Consider the following 26,204-nt stretch of genomic DNA (forward strand, 5'->3'; position numbering starts at 1 on the left):
TTCTCCCTTTCTTTGTGTTTTCTTCACTGTGATAGTGTCCCTTAAAGCATAAAAGTTTTTAATTTTCTATGTCAAATTTACCTGCTATTTCTTTTGCTACTCATGCTCTTGGTTGCAATGCTCCAAGGTTACAGAGATTCTCATGTCGTCTTAACAGTTGTGTAGTTTTAGCTCTTACATTTAGATCTGTTACCCATTTTGAATTACTTTTTGCACATGACCTGAGGGCCCCAGTTTCATTGTTGTCATTTAGTTGTTCCAGCGCCATTCATTGAAAAGACTGTTCATCTTAAAAAGGTCAGTTGATCATGTTGTAAGGACTTACCTTTGGATTGTGTTCCATTTGTACAGTTCACCCATCCTGCTCTTACCCTGTTTTGATTGCTGTAACTTTTTAGTTTTGAAACCAGTTGTCCGAGTTCTTCCATTTCATTCTTTTTCAAGATTGCGTTGGCTGTTCTGATTGTATTTTTATCTAGAATCAGTTTGTCAGTTTCAAAGAAAAATGCAGCTGGACTTTTGCTGAGAACTGTGTTGAATCTGCACAGCAGTTTGGACAGTATTGACATTTAAAAAATACTAAACCTTCCAGTTTATGAACACAGATTCTTTTCCTGTTTGCCTAATTTCATACAAAGATGTAGTTTTCATTTGATACTTTTTTGAAATTTATTCCTAGTTTATAGTTTATCCTTTTTGATACTATCATAACTGGCATTTTTTCTTGATTTTTTTTTTCGTCAGTACCAGTGAGTGAACTCAAGACTGCGCTCGTGCTTATGCCACTGAGCTAAATGCCCAGCCCCTATCTGTTTATTGTGGTACATGTGATTAAATCCAGGTTCTCACACAGGCTGAGCACATACTGTACCACAGAGTTACACCTTTAGCCCATGTCCTAAGTGATTAGAGATAGTTTACATCTTCCTTTCCAGTCCAGTGTTTGTATTTGCTTGTGTGTATTTACACATAAACAGAAACTTTTTCTTTCTTCTTCTTTAGTTTTTTTAGAACTCCCACTACAGTGTTGAATAGGCATTGGTAAATTGGATCTCTTTGTTGTCCTCTCCTAACATTAAATGAAAAGCATTTGCTTTGTGTAGTGGGAAGAGGTGTCTTGGGGATTGAACCCAGGGAATTCCAAGCCATGTCGCTCGCCCTTTTTATTTTTGTATTTTGAAACAAGATTTTGCTAAGTTTTGCTGGCTGGCTGCCTCCTGAGTAGCCGTAGTCTTTGTTGAGATAAGGAAGGGTGCTGGATTTTTATTAGATGTTTTCTTTGTGTCTGTCGAGTTACGATGTAGTTTTTGTTCTTCCTTCTGTTAATGTGTTATATTATCTTATTTGAAACCAATTTTGCATTCTTGGGATAAATCCCACCTGTCTTTTTTCCTCTCACCGTTTTTGTGTTGTCTTGTTTGTATGTTGCAGAATTTCATTTGTTGGACTTTTGTTGAGGATTTTTGTGTTTGTATTTGAATAAAGGTTCTTAACCTTTATTCAAAAATACGTGTTTCTCCTTACTCTGATATCTTTGCTTTGGAATCTGGTTTGGTGTGGTTTGGAATCTGAGGGCTTTAGCTGTAGGTTTGACATTTATCTCATTCTGCATTGTGCCATAATAATTGTTTTTGTGTGTTCCATTTTATTTTCTACTGATGGTCTCTCTCTTTTGGTTGCAGACTTCTTTGTATCTTAACCTTGCCTAGTACAGTGTTTTGCTCCAAGTCTCATGTAATTGTATGTACCATGTGCATCTTTAAACACCTTATCTACTTCACAAATTTAACCTTTATAGTAGCTCTTTGAGGTTGACGTTTTGTAAACTAGGAATTACAGACATCAGAGAAATTGCTGTAAGTTGTTTAAGGTTGCACAAGTAATAAGTGATAAGTCCACTTCTCTTTGATATTGGGCCTGGGTTCTTCATTGTATGCTATTCTGCCTGGGAAATGCTTGTTTGAATACACTAGTCTTGAGGAATTAGAATGTGGGTAGGAATAAGTGAAAAAAGTACATAGTTTTGGTGTTGTTATGGGGGGGGGGTTGGCATCTAATTAACAGTGTCCATTGCCAGGGCACACAATTCAAGAAGATCAAGTTGTCCCCAGACCAGTAATTAGTCCTTTTTGGAAGAGAGAGATTAACATCTAAAATAATTAGAAAATGAGTATTTAATTAAAGGGTAAGGGTGAGATTTGTATAGGTTGGAAAGAAATGTGAAGGAACAAGTAATTTAAGCTTCAAAAAGAAGTGGGGTGTAGATGGGTAGTTTTAGCAAACTGGGGTTGGGGTCAACCTGATAGCCGTGGTAACATCTGACAAGTCACTTAGACTTTCTGGTCTTTTGTTTCTTTGACTGAAGTAGGGATAATATCAGTTTGATAATTCCGGGTTGTGGATTCAAAATAAGTATCTCAGACACTGTAAACTGTAGAGTGCTTTGTTCTTCGGGTAGGGATATATATTATTTTCTTAATTTCCAGTCTCACTATCTTTCCTCAACTTGAGCTTTTAACTTTAGACATAGAACAGTACTGCAAAAGTAGAACAAAATTTCCAGAACATATATCATCTTTGTTTTACAATGTTAACATTTGATAACATTTGCTTTACCATTCCCTCTTTGTCTATATATATTGGTTTTGTCTTTTGAGAATAACTCATGTATAAGATACCCTTTTATCACCAAAACTTAAGTATATATTTTTTAAAACCAAAGAAATTTTCTTAGTAATTATATTGTAATACTGTTCTCAAAATTGGCAAAATAACATTGGCATAATCCTAGTAGCTGATCTACAGACCTTATTCATATTTTTTTCAATTGTCTCAGTAATGCTTTTTACAACAGAATAGTTTTTCTGGTTCTCTAACCAGAGACTCAATCCAAGATCAGAAGTTGTGTTTAGCTTTTATGTTATTTACTTGCCTGCAGTCTGGACAGTGCCTCAGTCTTTGTTCTGTAGTACCTTGATTATTCACATGAAGTAGAGGCTGTTTTGTAGATTGCTCCTCGGTCTGTTTCCCTGTCATTTCCTTATTCTATCAGATTTTGCATTTTTGACAGGAATAGTATAGAATTCATGATTTCTTTTGCGTCATATCAGGAGGTGCATGGTATCTGTTTAAAGTTAGTGTTTCCCTCTCCATGATTAATAATAATATTGTTGGTAGGTACTTTGGGAGTATGTATGTATCTTGCTTCTCATACATACTGTGGCTTGAATCACCGAGTTGCCAAATAGTGATTTTCTAAGCCCACCATTCTACATTAGTTTACATTTTACAGTAAGATCTGTCTCCATTTCCCATTTGCTTATTTGTGCATTCATTAAAATTAGTGTGATCTCATAGGTTCTTATCTTTTTTAATGGTTTGTAATCCTTTATTAGTGTTATTTTATTGCTCAGGTTGGGGGCCTAGTGAGAGCCTCGTTTAAGCTCATCCTCTTAAGCAGATTCAGGCTGCTTCGCTTGGATCCTCGCTTCTACCTAGTCACTAGTTTTCCTTTATTGACGGGAAGATATTCTAACTCTTTAACACTGTGTTTCTAAAGTTAAGCTTTCTAAAAATGGCATTGCTGCCACCTTGTCTCTTGTCCTGTTTTCTCTCCATACTGAAATCACAAACATACAGTTCTGTGATTTATTTATATTAATGCAAGGACATATTCGTATATATCTGTATTCTCGCCTCTAACCTAAAAGGTAGCACACTGAACCTTTTTTTTTTCTCCAGTTATTGTCACGTCTTCTCAATCCTTTCATATCAGGATGTAGAGACCTTTGTTTTGCAGCTGCATGGTATTACATTTAAGTACTTCTATATTTGCAAATATTTAGCTACCTATGCTTGCAGACAATCTATCCAGTATGTGCCCACCCTGCCATTATTACTTTTTTAGTGCTTTTATTTCTTAACCCCTTCCTACCTCTAGATAAGTCCTAGTCTTTATTTTGAAAAACTATAAAACTTCATTTTGTTCTGTTTTCATTTTATTGCCAAAATTTTGAAAAACGGATCCAAACCCCCAGCTTCATTCTCATTACTGTTTTGATGTAATTGGGTTTTCATCCCTACCATCTGGTGAAATTACAGTTTTTACAGTTACAAGTGACTTTCATATGATGTTGCACTGGCTTTGGTGATTAATTTACATAGGAGGACAAAAAAGGAAGAGAGGCAGCTGGAAGAAGAAAAAATAGAAATGTTGGAACAAAATAGAATAACGTGGAACTTATAAAGAGAAAGTAGATTAAAAAAAAAAAACAGGAGATGTGAAATGTAGGTTTTTTTTTTTTTTTTTTTTTTGTACCAGGGATCGAACTTTAGACCTCATGCTCACCAGGCAGGCACTTACATCACTGAGCTAAATCCCTGGCCCTGAAATGTATCTTTTATATCTTTTATAACTCTCTTGTAGCATATAGTTAGCTTTTATGTGAAGACAATCTGGTTTTTGGTGACTTGCTGTTTGGGCCCTCAAGAAAGTTGCTTCCTGTTTGCCCTTTTTTAAATCTTAATAGAGGGCCTGGGGTTTGACTCAGCGCCACAAGTGCTTGCAAGGTCATGAGTTTGATCCCTGGTAATCCATAATTGTTACTAACTCTTGCCATTCTTATTATTACCAGCAGTTCTAATTTGTTATATCATGTTAGATCTATCAGCTCCCTCCCCCCAGCCAGGACTGTAATTCAGAGGGTTCTCATGCAGTATCCATATTGTTGGATTATTGCAACAAACTTCTTACCCTATGGATACTTTATTGGCTACTCTTACTCAACACTTTTCCTCCCTGTTTCTATTTCATTCAAAAATAGTTCCTGAAATTGTCATGCTAATGTGTCCTCAGGCTTTCCTGGGACCAAGCCTTTTTGTGCTTCCGTGCCTGAAAAAGAGCCACTTCTTTTCTGTATCTTTAGAAATCTTGCTTCCTGCAATTTTATACTTTACTAGGAAAACTCACAGAACTCAACATATATTAGTGCTTCTGGCTGTGATTTAGTATACTAAAAGGTTGTTAAACAAAATCAGCTAGGAAAAAGGCACAGAGAGGGCAAAGTCATTCTGTAACAATGTGTGTAAAATATTTGCCAAGGGAATGTGGTAGAAGATTAGTGCCAAAGGTTTCCTTGGAGGCTAGTCTTACACCAACATGACAGTCTAAGGACATTAGGTATTAGCTATTCAGCATGGCCCATATTGTTTGTTCACACAGCTTAGCTATGGTATAAATGCTTTTTTTAAAAAAACAGTACTAGGCTTTCATGCTGACTATACATACGTCCATTTTTTCTTTCTGAGACAAGGTCTTGATAAATTGGCCAGGCCAGACTCCAGAATGCTGGGATTGCAGGAAGGTACCACCATGCCCATTTACTCTTATCAGATAGGGAATGGTATGAACTCTCTTCAAATCCAACTTCCTTGACACCAGCCAAAGACCAACCTTGCAGTCCTTTCTGAGGACCTTTCCATTCTTAGACCTGGTGTGTGAACTTTGTGAATTCTTTTTATACACTATGAAAGCCTGTCCCCTTCCCCTTTTAAATTACTAATGTGACTACATTAAAGTTTGTTTTTCCCTATTGAGTAACTATTAGGCAACTATTTTGCATTATCTTTATGTTGGAATTGGAATTGGAATTCCAATTGGAATTGATGGCTTAGTAAATAGTGACATTTAAAATTTCATTATGAATAGACATTTTAAAGTTGCTCATAGAGCATAGTTGTTAGCCTGTACTTCCAATAGCAATGTATGATCATCCTTTTGCAGCAGTTTATTTTTAATGGTAACAATGCAGAGAATGTAGAAAAAATGAACCATCAAGCATTACGCAGTGCAAGAGCAGGAGGAGCATTCCTTTGCTGAGGTGTATCCAGCTCATACTAGTAAGTCCTTTGCCTTACACTTTCTCTTCCTCCTTCTAGGAATCTTAGTTGTCACACACATCTCTGATTTCCCAATTGGCCCATCTTTGGTTTAATCATTGGTGTGGAGGCTTGTGTTTTTTGGGAGGTCTTTTGTTACAGAAAACTTGAAACATATCCCAAAATAGTATAAAGGATCTACATGAATCCACTAACCAGTTTCAGCAGTTGCTAACATTTTGTCAACCCTGTTTTTCTTTTTTCTTTTTCTGTGAGGTACATGGGGGTTGGAGTAGACATCTGTTATTTAAAACAAATTTTGTGCTAAATCACAAAGTATAATGCGTGTTTATTATAACACTTCAAATTAGAATGTATTCCCCCCCATTCATTTTATTTCAAGGAAAAGAAAAGAAAAAAACTAACACTAAATTTTAATATGTGACAATTCGGGGCAACGATGGTACATACATTGCACGTTGTCATCCCAAATCATTCACTCAGAGCACAAGACATCTGCTTAGAATTGTCCAGACAATGCCAGCACAAGTTTTTCTCTTCACTGAACTCAGAGAAATCAGTACTATAACTATCTTAACTTTTTATGTATATATACATATATGTTGTTACTTTCAGCTTCTTACACTAGAGTGACGGTATGATGTTTACATGTGTGTCTGAATTATTTCAGTAATGAGCATGTTCTCAAGTTGCATCCATTTACCTATAAGTCTCCAGTTTATCCTTTTTTATGGCTGAGTAGCACTCCATTGTATAAAAATACAGCTTTTTATCCAAACCTTAATTTTAGGTTTTTTTCCAAGGTCTGGCTATTACAAATTCTGCTGCTATAACCATGACTGCATGTATGTTGCTGTGGTGTGATGTTTTTAATTCCTTTGGGAAGATAACCTAGAAGGGGAATAGCTGGATCAAATGGGACCTGTAGTCCTAGTTTTTTGAGAAATCTCCATACTGATTTCCACAATGATTGTACCAGTCTGCATTCCCACCAACAATGGAGAAAGGGTTTCTTTTTCCCTAAGGCCCCTCCAGCATTGTTGTTGCTTGATTTCTTGATAATAGCCATTTTTTCTGGGATGAGGTGAGATCTCAGTGTTATTTTAATTTGCATCTCTTGAGTGACCAGTGATGCTGAACATTGTTTCACATATGTATTTGCTATTCCTCTTTCTTTATCTGAGAAGTGTGTCTTCACCTCCGATGCCCATTTTTGGATCGGGTCTTTGAATCTGGAAGGACTTTTTTTTTTTTAGTTCTTTATGTGTTTTTGATAGTAATCCTTTGTCTGAGGTACAGCTGGCAAACGTTTCCTCCCATGTTGTGGATTGTGTCTTCACTTTGTTGGTGGTTTCTCTTGTCGTGCAACAGCTTTTCAGTAGGATGAGATCCCAGCTGTTGATTCTTTGTGATAGTTCCTGTGCAGTCTAGGTTTTGTTTGTAAAGTCTTTGTCTACACCAGTATCTTCAAGAGTTTTACCTCTTCTATCTTCAGCAGCTTTAATGCTTCTGTTTCAACATTTAGATCTTTGATCAATTCTGATTTTAGCTCAGTACATCGTGAAAGATATGGGCCCAGTTTTAATGTTCAGCATGTGTAGAGCCAGTTTTATGGATTTACATTTGTTGAACCATCCTTGCATCCCTGGGATAAATCCCACTTGATCATGGTGTATAATTTTCTTGATGATTTGCTTCAGTTTGTTTGCCAGTATCTTATTGGGGATTTTTGCATCAATGTTCATGAGGGAAATTGGCTTGTAATTCTCTTTTTTTAGTTGAGTCTTTCTGTCCTTTTAGATCAGGGTAATGCTTCCAGGAATGAACTTAGAAGTATTGATTCCCTTTCAATTTCATTGAAGAATTTGAAAAGTACTGATATTAGGTTTTACCTAAATTTCTTGTAGAATTCAGCAGTGAATGTGTCAGGGCCTGGGCTTTTCTTTGTTGATAAGTTTTTAATTACATCTTTGATTTCATTGATTGATGTTGGGTTATTTATGATACCTATATCTTCTTGATTCAGCATTTGGTAATTTGTATGTATATCGGAATCTGTCCATTTCTTCTGTATTTTCCATCTTATTAGACTACAAGTTCTCAAAGTAAATATAGATGATCTTGGGCTGGGGATTTAGCTCAGCGGCATAAGCACCTGCCTTGCAAGCAGGCAGTCGTGAGTTCAATACCTGGTACTGATAAAAAGGAAAAAGACAAAAAAAAAAAAAAAAAAAAATATATATATATATATATATATATATATATGATCTTGTGAATTTCTGCAGTGTCTGTTGTGATTTCATCCTTTTCATTCCTAATTCCATGGATTTGAGTCTTTCCTTTTTTTGATAAGATTGGCTCAGGGTTGTTAATTTTACTTAATCTTTCAGAGAACCAACTCTTTGATTCATTGATTCTTTATATTGATTTTGTAGTCCCCAGTGTATTACTTTCTGCTCTGATATTTATAATTTTCTCCCTTGTATGAGCTTTTGGCTTAGTCTGCTCTTTGTTTTCTAGAAGTTTGAGGTTCGCCATTAAGCTGTTTATGTGGGTTTGCTCTGTTTTCCTCGTATGAGTATATACTGCAATAAATTTCTCTCTTAAGATTGTTTTCATTATATCCAACAATTTCTGGTATATTATATTGTTGTTATTATTCACCTGTAAAAACTTTAATTTCATCTGTGATCCATTGGTTGTTCAGTAGGATGCTATTCAATTTCCATGTGTTAATGAATTTCTTGTGATTTCTTTTGCCATGGATTTCCAATTTCATCGCACTGTGGTCTGATAGTATGCATGGAATAATTTCATTTCATTTGCATTTAATTAAGTGTGTTCTGTGAGCCATATATGGTGTATTTTGGAGAACATCCTGTGTGCAGTTGAGAAGAATATATATTTGGATGTCATGGGGTGGAACACTTTATAGACATCTACTGAGTCCATGTGTTCAACAGTTCATTTTAGTTATAAAATAAAATTATTTATTTTTTAGATCTATCTTTTTGTATCAGTGGGATATTGAGATCTCCCAGTACAACTGTATTAGGGCTTATTTGATTTTTTTTTTTTTTTAAAAGATTTATTTAAGGAGAAAAAAGAAAAAAAAACAGAAAAGGGGTACAATTTATACAGAATTTCAGAAAAAAAAAACCAGTAGGAAATCACTAGTTAATAGATTACATATTGTCATCTTAGAAATAGTTGTTCAAGTTAAAAAATTAAAGCATATAGAGTGGACACTCAAACAGTGAGACTGCAAACAGTTTTGTTCAATGATCCAATAAAACTTGGTAATATGGTGACTTACTTGGTTTTTGATGTCCGTTAGTAATTGTTTTATATAGTTGAGTGCACTGGTATTTGTTGTGTATATATTTAGGATTGTTACCTCTTCCTCTTGGATTGTTCCTTTTAGGAGGATATAGTGACCTTTATCTCTCTTAATCAGTCTTGGCTTGAAATTCACTTTATCTGCAAATAGAATAGTACTCCTGCTTTCTTCTGGGTTCGTGTCACATGGAGTATTGTTTTCCATCCTTTGACAATTCAGTCTATGAGTTTCTTTTTGAATTAAATGTGTTTCTTATATATAGCATATTGTTGGATCTTGCTTATTGATCTGTTCTGATAGTCTGTGTCTCTTGACCAGTGAATTGAGGTCATTAACATTGATGATTACAATTGATATGTATTGATTTACACTTGTCATGTTTTTTCCTATTGTCCCCACACACACACACTTTTTTCTCCCTCCAATTGCTTACCTTCTCTGGTAGATTCTTTCTGTTGGGGTTCATGGAGCTGTAGTCTTGTTACCTTTTTATAGAATGTCCTTCAGAACTTTTTTGAGTGCTGGTTTGGTGGTCATAAATTTTCTGAGATGTTTTTTGTCCTAGAAGTATCTTGTTTCTTCATCAGTTTTGAAAGATAGGCCATGTTGGAACTTAGGACTCTGGGAAGCCAAGCAAGCACCTCCCCTTCCTGGTAAGCTGCGGCAGTGTGGCCCATTGCAACCCTTCCAAGGGGAGAACCAGCAATGTTTCCTGAGATCCACGCCATGTTGGAACTTAGGACTCTGGGAAGCCAAGCAAGCACCTCCCCTGCCTGGTAAGCGGCAGCAGTGTGGCCCACTGCAGCCCTTCTAGGTGGAGAACCAACAGTGTCTCCTGAGATCCACGCCATGTTGGAACTTAGCACTCCGGGAAGCCAAGCAAGCACCTCCCCTCCCTGGTCGGGGAGGCAGGGTGGCAGACTGCAGCCCTTCCAGGGGGAGAACCAGCAGTGTCTCCTGAGATCCACGCCATGTTGGAACTGAGGATGCTGTGAAAACAAATGACCATCCTGCTTTCCTGCTTTCCTGCTTAGCAATAGTGAACCTACTGCTACATAGCCTAGAGTCAAATATCCCACGTTCCCTATCACACCCCCCCTCGCGCCCATTAGCAAATGGGAACCAGAAATCTGAGCATCTCCTGGCAGGTTGGCCATAGAAAATAAGGGGGACTTCCTTCTACCATTTCTTTGAAGGCAAATATTTTTATTACTGTTTTGGTCTTTTCTAATTAATGGTACTGCTCTGTTCAATATTCTGTTTTGATAAGTTTTTTAGTGTTCTATAGTTCATCTCATTTTGATATACATGACTGAAAGAACAACTATTATAAAGATAACAAAATATACTGTGATACCTATTACTGTTATCCTGGTAACCTGCTGTGAAGTTCTGTACCAATTTCACTGTACGATTTTAGTTGGCTTTATTCTGACTTGTTCTGTTGTATACTTTCAAAATTAAAAAGAAAAAAAAATTTTAAAAAAAGGATAGTTTTGTGGGGTACATAATCTGGGTTGAAATTTGTTTTCCTTTAGCACTTGGAAGTTTACTCAAAGCTCTCCTTAACTTGACAATTTGTGCTGAGAAGTCAGCTATGATCCTGATGAGTTTTCCTTTATAGGTGGTTTGTTTCTTTTCCTTGACAGCTTTTAGGATTCTATTCTTATGTTGAATTTCTGAAATATTGACTATGATATGCCTGGCTATAGATTTTTTGTTTTTTGATCATTGCTAATTTGGAGTTCTGTATTCTTCATGTATTTGTATATCAGATTCTTTTTCTATACCAGAAAAGTTTTCTGTCATGATGTCTGTGAACATTTTTTAGTGTTCATTTTGATCTCTTCTGCTTGTTCATTGACTCCAGTTAGCCTTAAGTTATTCTTCTATGTCTCACCTAGCAGCTGCTGGATTGATTTCTCATGGTCCCTTGCTAGTTTTGAGAAATCTTTCTTGTTTTGATTGCTAACTGCAAACCTGTCTTCAGTATATGAGATCCTGTCCTCACATTGGTGTAATCTGTTTCAAATATTTTCAGTGGAGTTTTTATCTGCTTGAATTTGCTTTATAGATTCCGTTTCTTTCCTATGCTGATCTTCCCTAATGTTCTTAAGCTCGTCTATTTTTTTTTTTTTTTTGGTCTGTGTCTGCTCTAACGTTCTTACACATAGTATATATTTTGATAATTTCTTTAATTATCTGAGAGATTATTTCTGATTTCAGTTTTTCCAGAGCCTCATTTAATTGATTTGTTGTTACCATTTCAGAGAGGCCTGGTTGGAGGGGCTTTCAGATTGTCCCACCTCATTGCCCCCTGGATTTGCCTTTGGCGAAGTGGACGTCTGGGGTTGCGTTTTGCATAAGTGTCTCTTATTTTATTTTGTCTCTTTTTATAGTTTGATTCCTGGAGTGATGCTTGTAAGTTGCCTATGGTGTGTTGCTTTATTGGGTGTATTTAGGACTCTTTGGTGGTGATACTTCTCTGAGGTATCTTCCAGCTGTAGCTGGTTTTGGGGTTTTGAATCTGTTGGAAAATGTTACCTTTTCAGTTTGTTGGAGATGTGAAGTTGTTGCTCATTTGACCTAGTTCCTCGTTGTTTGGCACTGTGCCACAGTATTTTCTGTGACCTTAAGTCAATTTCAGTCATGGAATACCAGGACCCACAGCTGTTTAGAACAATTATGTTAATTTTGGCTATAGTGGTATCAGTAGCGTCAAACACAGCCTAGAAAAAGACAAACTGAGCTAACCCTTAATTTACAACTTTTAACCATATGAGCTAGATTTGTGATTATGTAAAACAAGATAAATTATATGCAATATATAAATGCTTAGTAGGTCAATTTTGCCTGTGGAGGTTAAACTTTAAAATGAAAGGATAAAATAGAGAAGTGGAAGAAGAGAAAGAGATTAGAAGTAAGGTTGGAGTTTGATAAAGGGGGATCACACCAACTTTGGAAAACTGGTACAGAAGACTGAAGGAAAAGAGAGATGAAAGAAATAACAAGAAGAACAGAACAGAACTATATCCACGAAGAGGTTAGGAACCACTTTCACACTCAAAAACAATGAAGAAGAAAGAGGGAGAAAAAAAAAGAAAAAAACCCAACAGTCTACTTCCAGGATTCTCCCTGCTTTCACTAGTAAACAATCTGTGGAGACAGAGTCTCAAATTGTGCCAGTCTATTCCAGAAAGCCAGCAGTACCTTTCTGGTGGGGTAGTAGATAACCTTTGCAGGCCTGCCTCAAACCAAACTCGTTGGGCTTGTCACAGTCCAAGCAGTTTCCACAGGTCTGAGCCCAGCTGGGAGCTGCTAGATGAGGCCTGGGGATTTGGTTCAGTGGCACAAATGCCTGCCTGGCACGCTAGCAGCTATTCAGGGTTCCAAGCTCAGCTGGCCCATCTCCAAGATGGCTACTAGCTAATCACTGTGTCCCACAGAGAATTAAGTCCTCTGCCCTCACCACCAGCCAGTGTAGTCAGTCCTCCACGTCTGCTGCTCCCCTCCACTGCTGCGTCTCTCTGCAGAGGCCTCCAGGGTTGCCAGCCCTCACCATCACCGTTTCATGACCGTCCATCCCCAGGGTCAAGCACAGCAAGTCCCATGTCAGGGAGAAGGTACTGGGGGCTGCCACCTTCTTTGTTGAAGTTTTTCTTTCTCACCTTCTCTGTGGGCTTAAGTTTGCACTTTAGATTCTTCCTGGATCTTTCCTCCTTCCTGTCTTCCTCACTGTGCTGTATTCCAGTGTCTGCACGGTGATGCTCAGAGAGGTTGTTTTCCCTGCTGCTTACTGCTCTGCCATCTTCCTGGAAGTCCTAGAATGTACTTGAAAAAGTTTCTCAAAATACTCTTCTTGATTGTGAAATTACCCTGATGTTTTTCTTTCCAGTGTAGGAGAATGCAGGTTTTTCTCTTTAAGTTTATCAAATATACATGCATACATAGTTTTTTAAAAAAGAAGAGAATAAAGCACTATTTACATTTCTCTGCTTGCTTCTTTCATTTAACAGGATGTTAGGAACATTACACCAGATCAAACAGGCCAACTCCTTTTCCGTGTGCTGTGCCATTTCTTTATTGAGGGACCTCTCAATTTTTTGCTTTCAGGCCTTGTGACCTCTGCAGGAGAATAGCTTTTGAGTTTTAAATATTAACAGTTGTACATTTACAGTTAATATTTTTAAACTAATTTTTTGAATAATCACATGGTTCAGACATTAAAATAAAAACAATTTATACAGCAAGACATTTTTCTCCTCTCCTTTCTGCCTATTTCCTGTTGCCCCACACATCATATTATTAGTTTCTTAGGTGTTCTCTTAGTCATTTTAATACACAGGCAAATATGAGTACATATCTTCTCTTTTGCTTCTTGCACAAACAATAGCATACTGTGTGCTCTGTTATATGCCTTGACATTTTTAATGATTTGTTTTAGGACAAGTTTTTTTTTTGCAATTTTCTACCTACCTTCCTATTTTTCTTTATTCAAACTATCAAATTTCTCAAGTGTGAGACTTTACAGTTGTCAACTGTTCATCCTCCCATAGCCATTCACAGAATGAAGATTTCTGAAATTGCTTTCGTAAAGTGCTAGCCTAGTGCAATAGTGCATGCCTGTAATCTCAGCTATTCAGCAGGCTGAAGCAGGAGGATTACAAATTGGAGTCCAGCTTGGATAATTTAGGGAGACCTTGTCTGAAAAAAAGGCTGAGGAAGTATTGGGGTTCCACTCTCCAGTACCACACACAGAAAGAAAGAAAGAAGAAAAAGAGAGAGAGAGAGGAAGGGAAGGGAGAGGAGAGGAAGAAGAAAGGAAGAAACCAAAAGAAAGAAAGGAAGGAAAGTCCGTTCCTGGGGGCCGTGCCTTTCATAAAATCAGTGATTCATTCTTTGTTTTCCTTGATAACTTTCTCTGTTTTTGTTCCTAATCATATGCCTAGAGTTCTTGAAACTTGAATACTTTGTTGTTTCTCGAAGTACATTTTGTTAAAAGAGTTCTTGTAAAAGATGTAAGATACGCTATAAATAAGATTTATCATGGCCTCTCAAAAGAACAAGAATTTATTTTCTGTGACTCCTACAAAGAAAGCTCATACTTTGAGAGTTACCGTGGGATAGATGAAAGAAAGATCATAATTTGAAAGTTCCAGATTTGAGTCTTGACTCCACCTATGACCTTAAATTTTAAATTGCTTTTCTGTGCTTTGGTTTTCTTCATCTATAATAGGGAATTATTTTTACTTACCATTTAAAAGGTACTTTTACTTAGCAAAAAAAAAAAAAAGTGCCTAGCATATTCATTGCAACATTTTAGTCATCCAGAGCTTTATCATTTCTAGGTTCATAGGACCAGCAGGTGGGAATTACAGAGAAGTAGACTTTTGGCTAATGATAGAATTTTAAAAAATTAGAACTGTTGAACAGGTTGCAACTAACAAAGATAAATCTGTCTTTGCTTATTATTCAGGGAACTCACCTCTAGACCAAACTACCAAAAGATTTGTGTTGGTTATTGGAAGATGAGGGCAAAATTTGAAATGTAGCTTGAAAAATTGAGTAGATTATACTATCATAATCTTATCTGTTTATTTTCTCTAATCCAGATATTTTGTTCTCTTATTTTGTGTATTAAAATTAACTTTGAAATTCAGCTAATCACATACAGCATAATTCACAAATTTTGAGTGTGTAGGTGTTTGATTCGATACATGTATATACTTATGTAACTAGACTCCAGTCAAATTAGAGGGCATCTCCATCTTCTTTGAAAATTCCCTCAGGGATGGATTCTTTTGTAAGTTAGCTCAAATGCTTTATAGATGTGATACAGGATATAAGTAAACAAAAACAATCAAGTTTTAATAAAAAGCAGAGTCCAGTTTTTTACAAAGCAATAATGCAGGTTCACAGAACTTACAGGTTTGAAGTTTTTTGCCACTAACCTTCAAAAGTAAATGATTATTGGAGTATCTTCATGAGTACGTGTACTTGTCAGATCTATCAATTCTTATTCTTTCTGATATATACAGTGCTATAGTTAGATGTCTTAAATGAAACTTCACTAGCATTTAAATCCTGGAAGAAGTAGTACTTGGCATAAGTGGAACATTTATTTATTTACTTATATTTATATCCATACTTAAATAGAGAGATACATAGAGTCTGCCAAAAAACATACAACAAATACTTCGGGAAAAGAAAAACTTGTGTAAATATTTTAAGACTAAATTTATTGAGATTTCTTGATTAATACAAGATATCTTTGGATTCTACAATTACAAGAGGTACTCAAAGTGGTGGCCATTACCTTCGAGACATTGATTAATGGTAACTGTTGTTTGGGTAAGCTTGGTCATTGAGATTGCTGCCCATATACTTTCAGTTTCTTTTCTGAGGGCCAGCAGTGAAGTGGATTTCCTGTGTTATACAACATCCTCTAGGGTCCCCCATACAACGGTAACACCATTGGTTGAAAAAACATGATACTGTTTTTCTTTTCCTGAAGTAGTTACACATTTTTTGGCAGATTCTGTATATTATCACCACCTCCCAATTTAGTTTTCTTTAAATAGGAAATCAAAGAAAATATGGTTAGTAGATGTAATAATGATGAACAGAACTGTCATCTTATGCTTAGAATATCAGGTGTTAAGATATGATATTGAGAGGAGCTTGCACATCTTTTAAGTACTAAGGAGGATATTTCCATCTAGTAAAACACATGGTAACCTCAACAGAAGCCTATAAAATAAAGCTTGGCAGAGGAGAAAAAATTCCAGATGGACATCTTGAAGAGTACAGTTACAGTGATAGAGAAGAGCAGATCTGTAATGCATAGACTACAAAGAACAAATACTGAAGGTTATATCTTGACATGTAGGGTAGGCAGTTTTGGGTGCCACTGAGGACTGCTGAGATGCTTTCATGACTAGGCACTTAGAAATTTTGTGCTAAGTAAGCAGTCTTTCTATAATTCTTATAAAAATACCATGGAGTAGGCATATATGGTCATTTATCCACAGTTTTAATCTGAAGAAAAGAAAGGAGTCTTGAATGTTAGAATGATTAGCTTTTGCTCCTGATTTCCTCATCTTGGGACTGGAGACATGGCAGCAGTTATAAGTCAGTTCGCTTTGTTTACTACTTATACTCTGCCTCTCTCATATGCCATAGCTTTCTTCAATCCTTGAGTTTCCCAAGATTGTAGTATGAGTGAGCATATTTACTGTCTCCCTCACCCAGAATGCAAAAGAGTGAATCATGGTACAGTGGGCATGAATTTGTGTTACTACACCATTAACCCCACAATAGATCTACTCATAACAAAATTACAGTGAAATATAGTAAGTTACCCTACACTTCTTTTAACTGATCTTAATAGCCATGTACTTAAATTTACTAAACTATTTACATCTCCTCAATTTTTACATCAGAAAAGCCAACTTAATTTTGTGTTCACTGTAGTTCATCTGTATAGCATTCTTTCCAGTTTTTTATGTACTAACTTGTTTGTTTCATTTTGCCTTCTGTTTCATCCCCACTGCCCTGTGCATTGTGGCTTTATGATTTCCAGTTTCTCAAATGTCCAGTTTGTCTCTGTTCCTCTTGCCCCAGTCTGCATGGTATTTATAGCGCCCTCTCTGAAAAGCTTCCTTTGAGCACCATTAAATATTTTTGTGGTTGTGATCATTGTTTCAAGTGTCCAGTGAAATACGTTTTTTGCTTTTGTTGGTTTTATGAATGAAGTTTGAGGTTCTAGACTCAGGATGATTAGTATTGGTGAGTTTCTTCTATCTTACATTAGGTTTCTTTACTTGGTATAAACTGCTGGAGTTTTGAGGCAAAAGCCCCAGTTCTAAGGGTTCCTGTAGACCAGGCATATCCCCTTGTCCTGGAACACCAAGGAGATGAAGTGATGAGGGACAAGAAAGGAGCTTTAATCGGCACGACTATGCTGGGAAGCACAGAGAAGTTCAAGATCTGTCTTTCAGGGACTGATGAAAACTTGTGAGTTCTACAGAAAAGGGGAGCAAAGGGAAGGATTGGGGGTTTTTGAAGCTGAAGCTGGGAATTTAGCTTTCAAAGCAGGTAATCCTGGCCATGTGGTAGTATGGTTGATCTGTGATTTCAAGACAGTTTCTGTGAGGTCAAGGGAGAACTATCATGGCTTGAGAGTATATTCTGGGTCCTAACAAGAGATGACAATGCCTTTTGCTGAAAGGGGCAGCCTCAGTTTCTCTCATGGGGTAAGTGCCCCTGCCTGAGGGGTGACCTCTCTATAAGGAGGTCTTCAAGGCTCTACTTTTCCTGAAATCCAAGGTTAGGGGGAGGTTTAGGTCCATGTTTTAAGACTTCTAGGCATCACTCTAGGGGATCTGGGACTGGCCGTTATAAAAGCTAACAATTGGCTGACCTGAAAATTACTTTAGTTATTCTCATCTTGGTATCATGTGTCTTAAAGGAGTATGAAATAAAACAGGTAAATGTGGGAGTTATAACATTTGTATTACAGACACTTTTTATGTGATTAACATGCTTACATGCAGAGCTGAGCCAGAATGTGACCCAAAATTTCAAGGCAGTACAGCTTCATCTTGCTTTTAGTTAATCTGTTGGGCACTTGTGAGTGCAAATCTTAATGTACACTATCTTGCCCAAGAAGCTTAGTGCCAGTGTTTCAGAGATGTTAGTGGGCAGGCTTCACTCTACAGTGTGATAGAGGAAGTAAGCAGCATCCTTCAGTAACAAAGATGTAGTTCTCAGGCAGCCAAACCCACTGAAGGAGCTTACTGGGCTCTCATGGAAGGTTTAGTTTTGTTAGAGTATTTCTTTATTTTTAGACTGAATTTAAAAACAGCTACTACGTAGAACTGGGGTGTAGCTCAGTGATAGAGTGCTTGCCCAGCGTGTGCAAGGCCATGGGTCCCATTCCCAGCACTGTAGGGGGAGGGGGAAGACAGCTAGTCGCTACCTGTGACATGGTAGCCCAGGGACGGGAAGGGTGTGGGAGGCGTGGAGTAGACATGGCCCTTAATGTTCCTAGGCAGTCTTTTTGCCCCATTCCCGTTTCTGCTTTTCCTTTTCTAATCTTGAAATGTCTGTGGAGTTCTACCAGATAGCATGACAGGTGCATCCATTCCTAGACTTCTTTTGTGTTTATTCTAAGATGTGGCTTTCTTCACTTTTGTTTATTCATCAGCTGTGAATATATTGTAAATTTTCTCCCTAAATTTTAGTGAGGCAGCAAGCAGGGGGCAGAGGAGACACATTTTGAAATTAATTCTAAGCCCTAAGTTTTGTTGGCAACATTGAGCATTTGAGATTTCATAAATTTAAATTTACATAAAGAACAGGTTATTATTTGTGTCCTAAGAATTGATAGAATAGCTTGAAATGTTTATAGATTATGAAATTATTATAGTGCTGAAATGCACATCACTTGTTTATGAATAACTTGTACTTTAAAATTATTTATAAAGCTATTTGGAACAAAGAAAGCTAACAAATGGTACTCCCAGATACTTGTGCAGGAGAGGGATTGTGGGAAGGTCCCAGGCATTGCCATTTGCTCCTGATTGATAGTTGGAGTGTCCTCCAGTAAGAAAGTTCTGCAAAGTAATGTAGAAGTTACCTGATGATGTTTACATTTTAGAATTAGAGAAAATTGCTGGTTTCCAGTATAAAATTCGCTAATTTTAGATTGCCTTCTTTGCTACAACAGTAAGATAAAAGCTCTTGTTCTTGTTGTATTAATTAAAGAAAAATGAACTGTGCTATATTGGGATATATAGTTACATTTAGGATGTGGATTGTGTTTTATTTTAATGGAAGATAAAAGTTTGTCTTGTCTTCTAATAAGTGAAAATGCATCTGTGTACAACATTATTTTTATTTCTTAAAACTTTTTGGGAAAGTTAATTGCTACTATATGGTTCAGGGATTTAGTGCAAGAAGAAGAACAGTTGATGGAAGAAAAGAAAAAGAAAAAAGACGACAAGAAAAAGAAGGAAGCTGCTCAAAAGAAGGTAGTATATGATAAACTTTATGTTAAGTGATTTAAACAGACTAAAAGAAAATTTTACCTGGTTTTTAAAGCATTTGGTTTAATGTTTTAACGTCAGTGGAGATTCATTTTAATATTCAATGTATGTGAATATGCATATGAAGTGACTTGCTGTGTGTGTACAATTTAATGCATGTTTAATCTTGCTGATAGTTTTTCAAAGGTAAGTACATTATATAGTTCTTTAACTTCCAGTTCACTGTTCCTAAGTATTTTATAATGATATAATGGGAAGAGTATGGAATTTGTAGGCACACAGGGAGGAACTGTAGCCTCATTTTCCCATAGCACACAGAACAGTGTGGCCTTAAAGTTTATTTAGCCTCTCTGGGCCTTAGTTTCCTTACATTTTGCAAATAAAATAGCATAGTACATTAATGCAATAGAAAAAAAAGTAACACAGAAATGTAGTTAAGGAAATTGTAATACAATAGGGAATAAAATGTTAATTTCCTTCTCCCTTTTTGTTTGATTCCTGGACTGATTTTTTTTAAATTGGCAGTTTACATAAGGTACAGAACTTTAAAATAAATTTGAGACAATAGATACATAACAGCCCTAACCAATAGGAAAAAACTGGCCAAAGCAATATATGTTAAGGCAACAATGAAAAACTATCTTCATAAAATTCTTTAAATGTTTTTAAAACTAAATGTTGTTGATAGTTAACTAATCTTAGCAGTCATTTCCTACTACATTAAGGTTTCAAAGACCTTAAAATATTCTAAAATGAAACCACTCTTCCATTTCTCTATTTAATTAAAAATTATTATTCTAACTTTCAATATGCCTCTTTCATGCTGAACACTATGCTAGGTGCTGGATATAGACTACAGTAACATGTCTGTTTAATAAGGACGAAGGCAGGATACAGAGATGGTAGGTAAGGCATTTATTTTTGGGAGACTGTTGAAGTGTAGAGAGGTGCATAACGTCTGAGATAGGGCCAGAAGATGGAATTTTCTTAAATTCCAAATTGTTTGGGTGAGTAAAGAGGAGAATAGTGAAGGACTACAAGCAGAGTAAACTCAGAAGTATCTATAGCCTGCACGAGATAATGGGTTTTGACTGGGGGCAGCCACCAGCAGGAATGGCAGGTCACACAAAAAGGTCTGCGGTAGCTGTAGGCTCGGCTTTGACCCTTTGGGGGAGGGCACTAAACATGCCTTAGTAGAGTGACATAAAAGTTTATATTTTAGAATGTCTGCTGAATTGAACCGGAAGCAGTGGTACCACAGAGTGAAATACTGGCAAAAGTAACCAAATAGTATACCAAATCTGCTTAAAGGACATGAAGAAAGAGTAGCCTAGGTTGATGATTGAGTGGCTACATTTTGGGAGCAGATAAGGTAGGGAATACAGAAAGAGGAAAAATGATTAATTCAGTTACAAGTATGCTGAGTTTAAGGGGTTGTCAGCAAGTATGGGCAGAGAGATGCAGTACAGAGCATTTTGGATAACTGAGTAGAAGATGAGATGATGGGTACTCATATGTGCTTTGATCTCATGAGTCTTCCGAAAGGGATGCATGGGTGTATGTCATAGCTAGGGTTAGGGTAGGTTTCTAGTGTGGAATGCTGGTATTGGCGGATGCTTTGGGCCTCTGCAGAGACTTACTTATGTATGTCAGTCTTTGCTTAGGATTTATGGAAAAGTTGTGTCCTCTATAAGTCTAAAAGTTAAGGAAAGACTTCAAATTCTTGTTCTGTAGCATGAACGTTGTTTACCAAATGACAAAAACGTTTAAGATACATGAGAGTCATTGAAGAGGACGCTTGGATGTGCTTGATGTAAAATTAGTAGTTCGACTAGCATGGGTTTTGTTATCATCATCATTATTATTGTTATTAGGTTCCTGTGTGTCCTGCCACCTAAGGAACTCATGATTTAACCATCAATTCAGAATGTAGTACAGTGTATGTAGAAATGCTAAAAAGGAGGCCTAAGTCACTGGAATGATTTACTTAAATACTGTATTTTTTGTGAGTATAATGTAGTTCTTAAAGTTGTAACATAAATAACGGCTGTAATTATTATGAGTTCATCTTTACATTCTTTCGTAATCTAAATCACCAACTGTGTGAAAGTGGTTCCTTAAAGTGTGCCCAGCATAAAATAGCTTCTAGCAAATGGGCAGTGATTTTTGTGCTGTTTGGCTCATATCAAATCACTTGAAGTGACAGGTTTTCACTCTTTTTCACTTCATCCCTACCTTACCCCTTGGCAGGAGTTTGTTACCCCCATCATGTCCTACTAGAAAGATCAAAGTTTAAAGATGAGCTTTTTCTTTTGCCAGATTTTCAGGATTGATAGGGTGTTGCATATAGTGATATAAGGTAGAGGCTAATACCTCTAGTAAACATTAAGTTTAATGTTCTACACTGTCACTATAAATAAGACTATTCTCCCAATTTCAGGAAGTCAGCTTGTGACTGAATTTGATACCACCTGTTGGTGAAGTGAAGGCAGGTGGTATTTCCATAAATTGTTATCAAATAACTCTAGAAATTTCCTAAATTGGCACACTTATAGTCTATATGAAAGACTTGAGTCACAGAAGTTTTATGACATGCTTCTTACAGGTTATATTCACCAGCAGGTCTATCTAAGTAAGTGACAGACATCTACATCGCCAGGTGGGCAGACCTGTTTACGTAAACACATTACAAAGAAAACAGACTGCCTGTTTTATATAAACCTATATATACTTTCATTTTCAAAAAAGATATTATCTGATATATTCATTTTCAGTCTAAGAAAACCTCAGCATCAGAATGAATTAAGTAGCTAATCTTGGTTTCATCATGATGATGGAACCAGGAATAAAAATCTTCTAATTGCTCTGGCTGATATTTTTTCAGAACCCTTGCCATGACTTTATCCTTTTGATGCAGAACATTATTTTTTGATTTTTCACCATCTAAAGGTAAACTTTGATAAATAGTACGTTATGGTAGTTTTTATAATAGGGTGTTAATAAGTCCTTGTGCCACAAATACAGAAAGTGTAGCTTTAATAATACTCACCTGGTCTTTTAAAGAAATTTAAATTTATACCACTGGTTGTTTTCTATTTCAAATTAAAAAGACAAGCAAAACTTATATAAATAATTATACATCAAATACTACAGTATTTTCACTTCAGCTGCTTTACTCATTTTACGTATTATTTAAATATAAATTTAAATGATTTTTAAAAGAAATATTTTACAAATTTAGGTGATTTTTTTAAAATTATACTTCAGCCCTAGTACATCTCTAATTAATATAGAGATTAATATCTGGATGACTTTGTTTTTAATTTTTTATGCTTGAAAAACCATTTCCTAGTTTCTGTATGTATAATTCTTTTCACATCTAAGAATCAGGGCTATTTTGCTATCTTTTAATTCTTAGGCATAGAAAGTAATTTGCTAGAACATGGAAATGTATTTTTCATAAAAGAAAGGGCACCAGTAGATTATCATGGCTTTCTCTCCAGGTTGTTTTTGGAAGAACTTTCTCGAAGGGATCTTAAGGAAACTGTCATGAGGAAGGAGGTTGGAAAATAGGCTTAATTATAGAGGGATAATTTTGAATAACCTTTACTTTAAGCATGTGATTGTAGGTTCTGGAAAGCAGCTAAGACTTAAAAGCTAAAGGAAGCAATAGTACAAATTGGGATCTTCCAGTGTCAAAGAGTGTTTCAACATTGGTGGGATTTTTTTTGTTGTTACTGTGTTAAGAGCTGAAGAGAATTTTACAGGCTTTGTTGATTAAAACATACTAAATTGAAGTTTAGATGAGACCTGGGTTGTAGAAAATTTATGATTTATTCCCTTTTAGGAGATCATATTCAGCAGTCTAATTAATACATATTCTTAGTAACCTTGGTGGTAATATAATCAAGCTGAATGGAGCTGGCAGGTATTATCTTACAGTCATGCTCCTTATTCTACTATAGTCTACTTTATCTTCATTTAAAAAGTTATTCAGCAAAATTAAAAATTAAACATCTATTAAAAATTAAAAAAATTATTCGGCCTGAGTTTGAGACTCAGTGCTCCTTAGTAAATCACAGGAAAACAGGACTTGGGGACTGACAATGAATATAGAATCAGCTGATTTCTAAAGGCAAGAGAAAGGATGGAGCCAAAGCACAGGAAGATGGAGATGATGAAAGCAGCACCAGAAAGTACCTACGTAATTATGTCTCAAGTTAAGTCTCTTTAGTATCATAATTCTGAGTTGGATTTTTTTGCATTTTATAGATAAGGAAAGTAAACATTAGAGAAGCTAAATAATTTGATGAGGGTTACACAGTGTAAGTGGTAGAACCAGAATTCAGAACTACGCAATCTGACCCTGAGCTCATTACAACTGACTACATTTAGGAATTGTGGATTTGGAACAAGCATTACAGAGCCTATCACAAAGCTCCCACCCTGCTCTTGCTTATCTGATGCCTTCATTAATGAAATGAGGCAATTTTCTTAATGTTTTGTAGAATCACAGCTCAGATTTTTTTTTTTTAAGGAAAAAATATTAAACATGAAAATGAGTAATTTGCCTTTTGTGTAAAAGAATTTATAGTGATACCTTACATGTAATAGTGTGTAGTTTTTCCAAAAAAGATCTTTCATGTTTTGTTTGTCAAAACAGACTTGATAGATAAACAGAACAATTAGTTTGTCCATTTGAAGGATTAGGAAACTAAGACCCAGAGAATTTTTATGGCAACATCATTTACAAATAAAAAGAAACAATTGAAGATAATTTTAAGTATTTTATGAAAGCCAATAGAGCCAGTGTTACTATTTTAGTAGTAATGTTAATGATAATTACTTATATTATTGAAAGGTTGTTAATGAGATATTTGATCTTCTTTTAAAATCATAGATGTTAAAATACTGTCTGTATTTGGTACATCTCAGTTTATACTAGTCACAGTGCAGTGATTAGTAGCCAAATTCACAGTGCAGTGATTAGCAGCCAAATGTGATTAGTGTCTACTGTTTTGAACAGTGTATAGTTACTATTAAAGTCACTGAGCTCACGTGAAAAATTCTCATTTTAATAATTTGAGCTCCACAGACCAACCCACACAAATCTATTTTAAACATGGAAATTCTGTCAGTTCCATTTCTCCCTAGTGGGTTTTTAGTTTCTGTCTCTTAGGTTCCATAACTATAGTATATATTAGATCCATGTCCTAAAAAGGTAGACACCTTAGTATATCTCCTTAGTGTCATTCCCTGTAGATTACAGAATATAGAATGAAACTAACATTTTTTTTTCCCAGAGGAGTTGCTTTATGTTGTAGGACCTAGGAGAGCAACATTGGGTTTTAATAGTGTGGTTGTGGTTTCTGTGTCTTTTAATTCAGTATCCTTTGAAAAGGATTCAGAAAGTTTTTGTAGACAGGCTTTCATTATGCAAAATAATTTTTATATTAATTTTTTGGCCTTAGAAAATTGTTTGACATGACACTTGTAATACTTAAAAGTGTTCTAAGCTCTTGCTAATGAAGACTTGATTTTATTCTGTTACCAGATTTTTTAAATGATTTCCCATAGAAATAAATACTGACATGCTAGTCGACTGGTCTTCTGATGTCCGGCCATCAGTTTTTTCTTTTAATTTTATTCAGAGTAAAAGATGGGCCTCCATCATTTGTGTACCTTTAATGCTCCAAAACTTGGTAAAGCACTTCAGTGCTTGTACTAACCCTTAAGGAAAGATTAATGTTTGATATGAGTTCAATATGAGGGTAATTACTATTGTTTTTATCATTATATCTATAATCATATAGTTAAAATAGGATTTTTGGTAACTCAATAATTTGATATGACTAAGCAAAATGATTTGTCATGTCCATAACAAGCCTTGTATTAAGCCCAAAATGTTGATTATTCAGTTAGTATTCAGTCTTTCCTTGTCAGCTTGCCCAATCTTGAATCTTATTTTTAGGTCTCCCATTCTGTTGGTCTTGATGCAGGGCCCTTCAAGGTTGAAGCTAGTCACCTTGAGACAATCCTGCTTATGTTCAAGCCCTTCTTGGTTGTGATACTCAGAAACAGTGAAAGTAGAAATAGGTTTAGGAAAGCAGTGATAGCAGAGTTCATTTCAGGTCAGCTGTCGATCACAGCGATTTTAATGAATTGTCAGATGTGTTAGAAGTGACAAGTTAGACATTCACAAGTTTTAACTACATTTAACTATGCTAGCAATGTAACCCCCAGAAGTTAAATTTATTGCCTGTTTGGACAAAGCAATTACAGAAAACATAATTGCTATTCTTACAGAAAATATAATTCATCTTTTAATATTGGTGACAGAGTTGAAGCCTTTTAAAACATGCAAAGCTTATCAAATTCATTATATGTAGAAGTGACACATAAAAGTGATTTTTAAATTGTGAAAAAAGTGCAGCACTCTTTTTAAAAATTACATAGTCATACAGTGTCTTCTATGCTTTATATCTAATGAAACATACAGTCTTCTAAAATGAATAAACAGTATCAGGAATAATGGGACACATCTGTGGGGAAAACACGCATTCTTTGCATACCTTTTGCTGTGCACTTCATCTGAATGACAAGTTCCTTGTTTAATAAAAATGTATGTCATATAATAGTAATATATGAGCATTTTATCATAACAGTCCATTTATTTCAGTTTCATATTTACATTGTTTTTTGTTTGTTTGTTTTTATTTTAGGCCACTGAACAAAAAATCAAAGGTACGTTGTTTAAAGCTATTTATTATTATTTTTTCATGAAATCAAGGTTGTTTATATGCATTTTTATTCGTCTCTAGGATGGAAAAGAAGAACGTGATACAGGGGTGGGACTAGACTTCTTTGGTGACATCACCTTTGAGGTTTATGGTTTATCATGGTGTATATACCACTTC

General features: G+C 35.8%; 1 protein-coding gene across 8 annotated transcripts in view; it reads left to right on the top strand.

Annotated features, from left to right (window-relative positions):
• Positions 1-26,204, top strand: part of Tnrc6a (trinucleotide repeat containing adaptor 6A) — a 210,313-nt gene that overhangs the window by 125,748 nt on the left and 58,361 nt on the right. For 5 of the 8 annotated variants that reach the window (XM_063226682.1, XM_063226685.1, XM_063226687.1 and 2 more), the window contains exons 3-4: positions 19,185-19,272; positions 26,010-26,031. The exons of 1 other annotated variant lie outside the window; for it this stretch is intronic. In XM_063226682.1, coding sequence (XP_063082752.1) covers positions 19,185-19,272; positions 26,010-26,031 — 110 coding nt within the window. Of the gene's footprint in view, positions 1-12,884; positions 17,255-19,184; positions 19,273-26,009; positions 26,032-26,204 lie in introns of those variants that run through there. 2 more of the 8 variants (XM_063226684.1, XM_063226686.1) reach the window with 1 other exon arrangement.

The sequence above is a fragment of the Cavia porcellus genome, unplaced genomic scaffold (assembly GCF_034190915.1).
Source record: "Cavia porcellus strain 051 isolate PalLab524CR breed Dunkin Hartley unplaced genomic scaffold, mCavPor4.1 scaffold_16, whole genome shotgun sequence".
Lineage (NCBI taxonomy): Eukaryota > Metazoa > Chordata > Mammalia > Rodentia > Caviidae > Cavia > Cavia porcellus.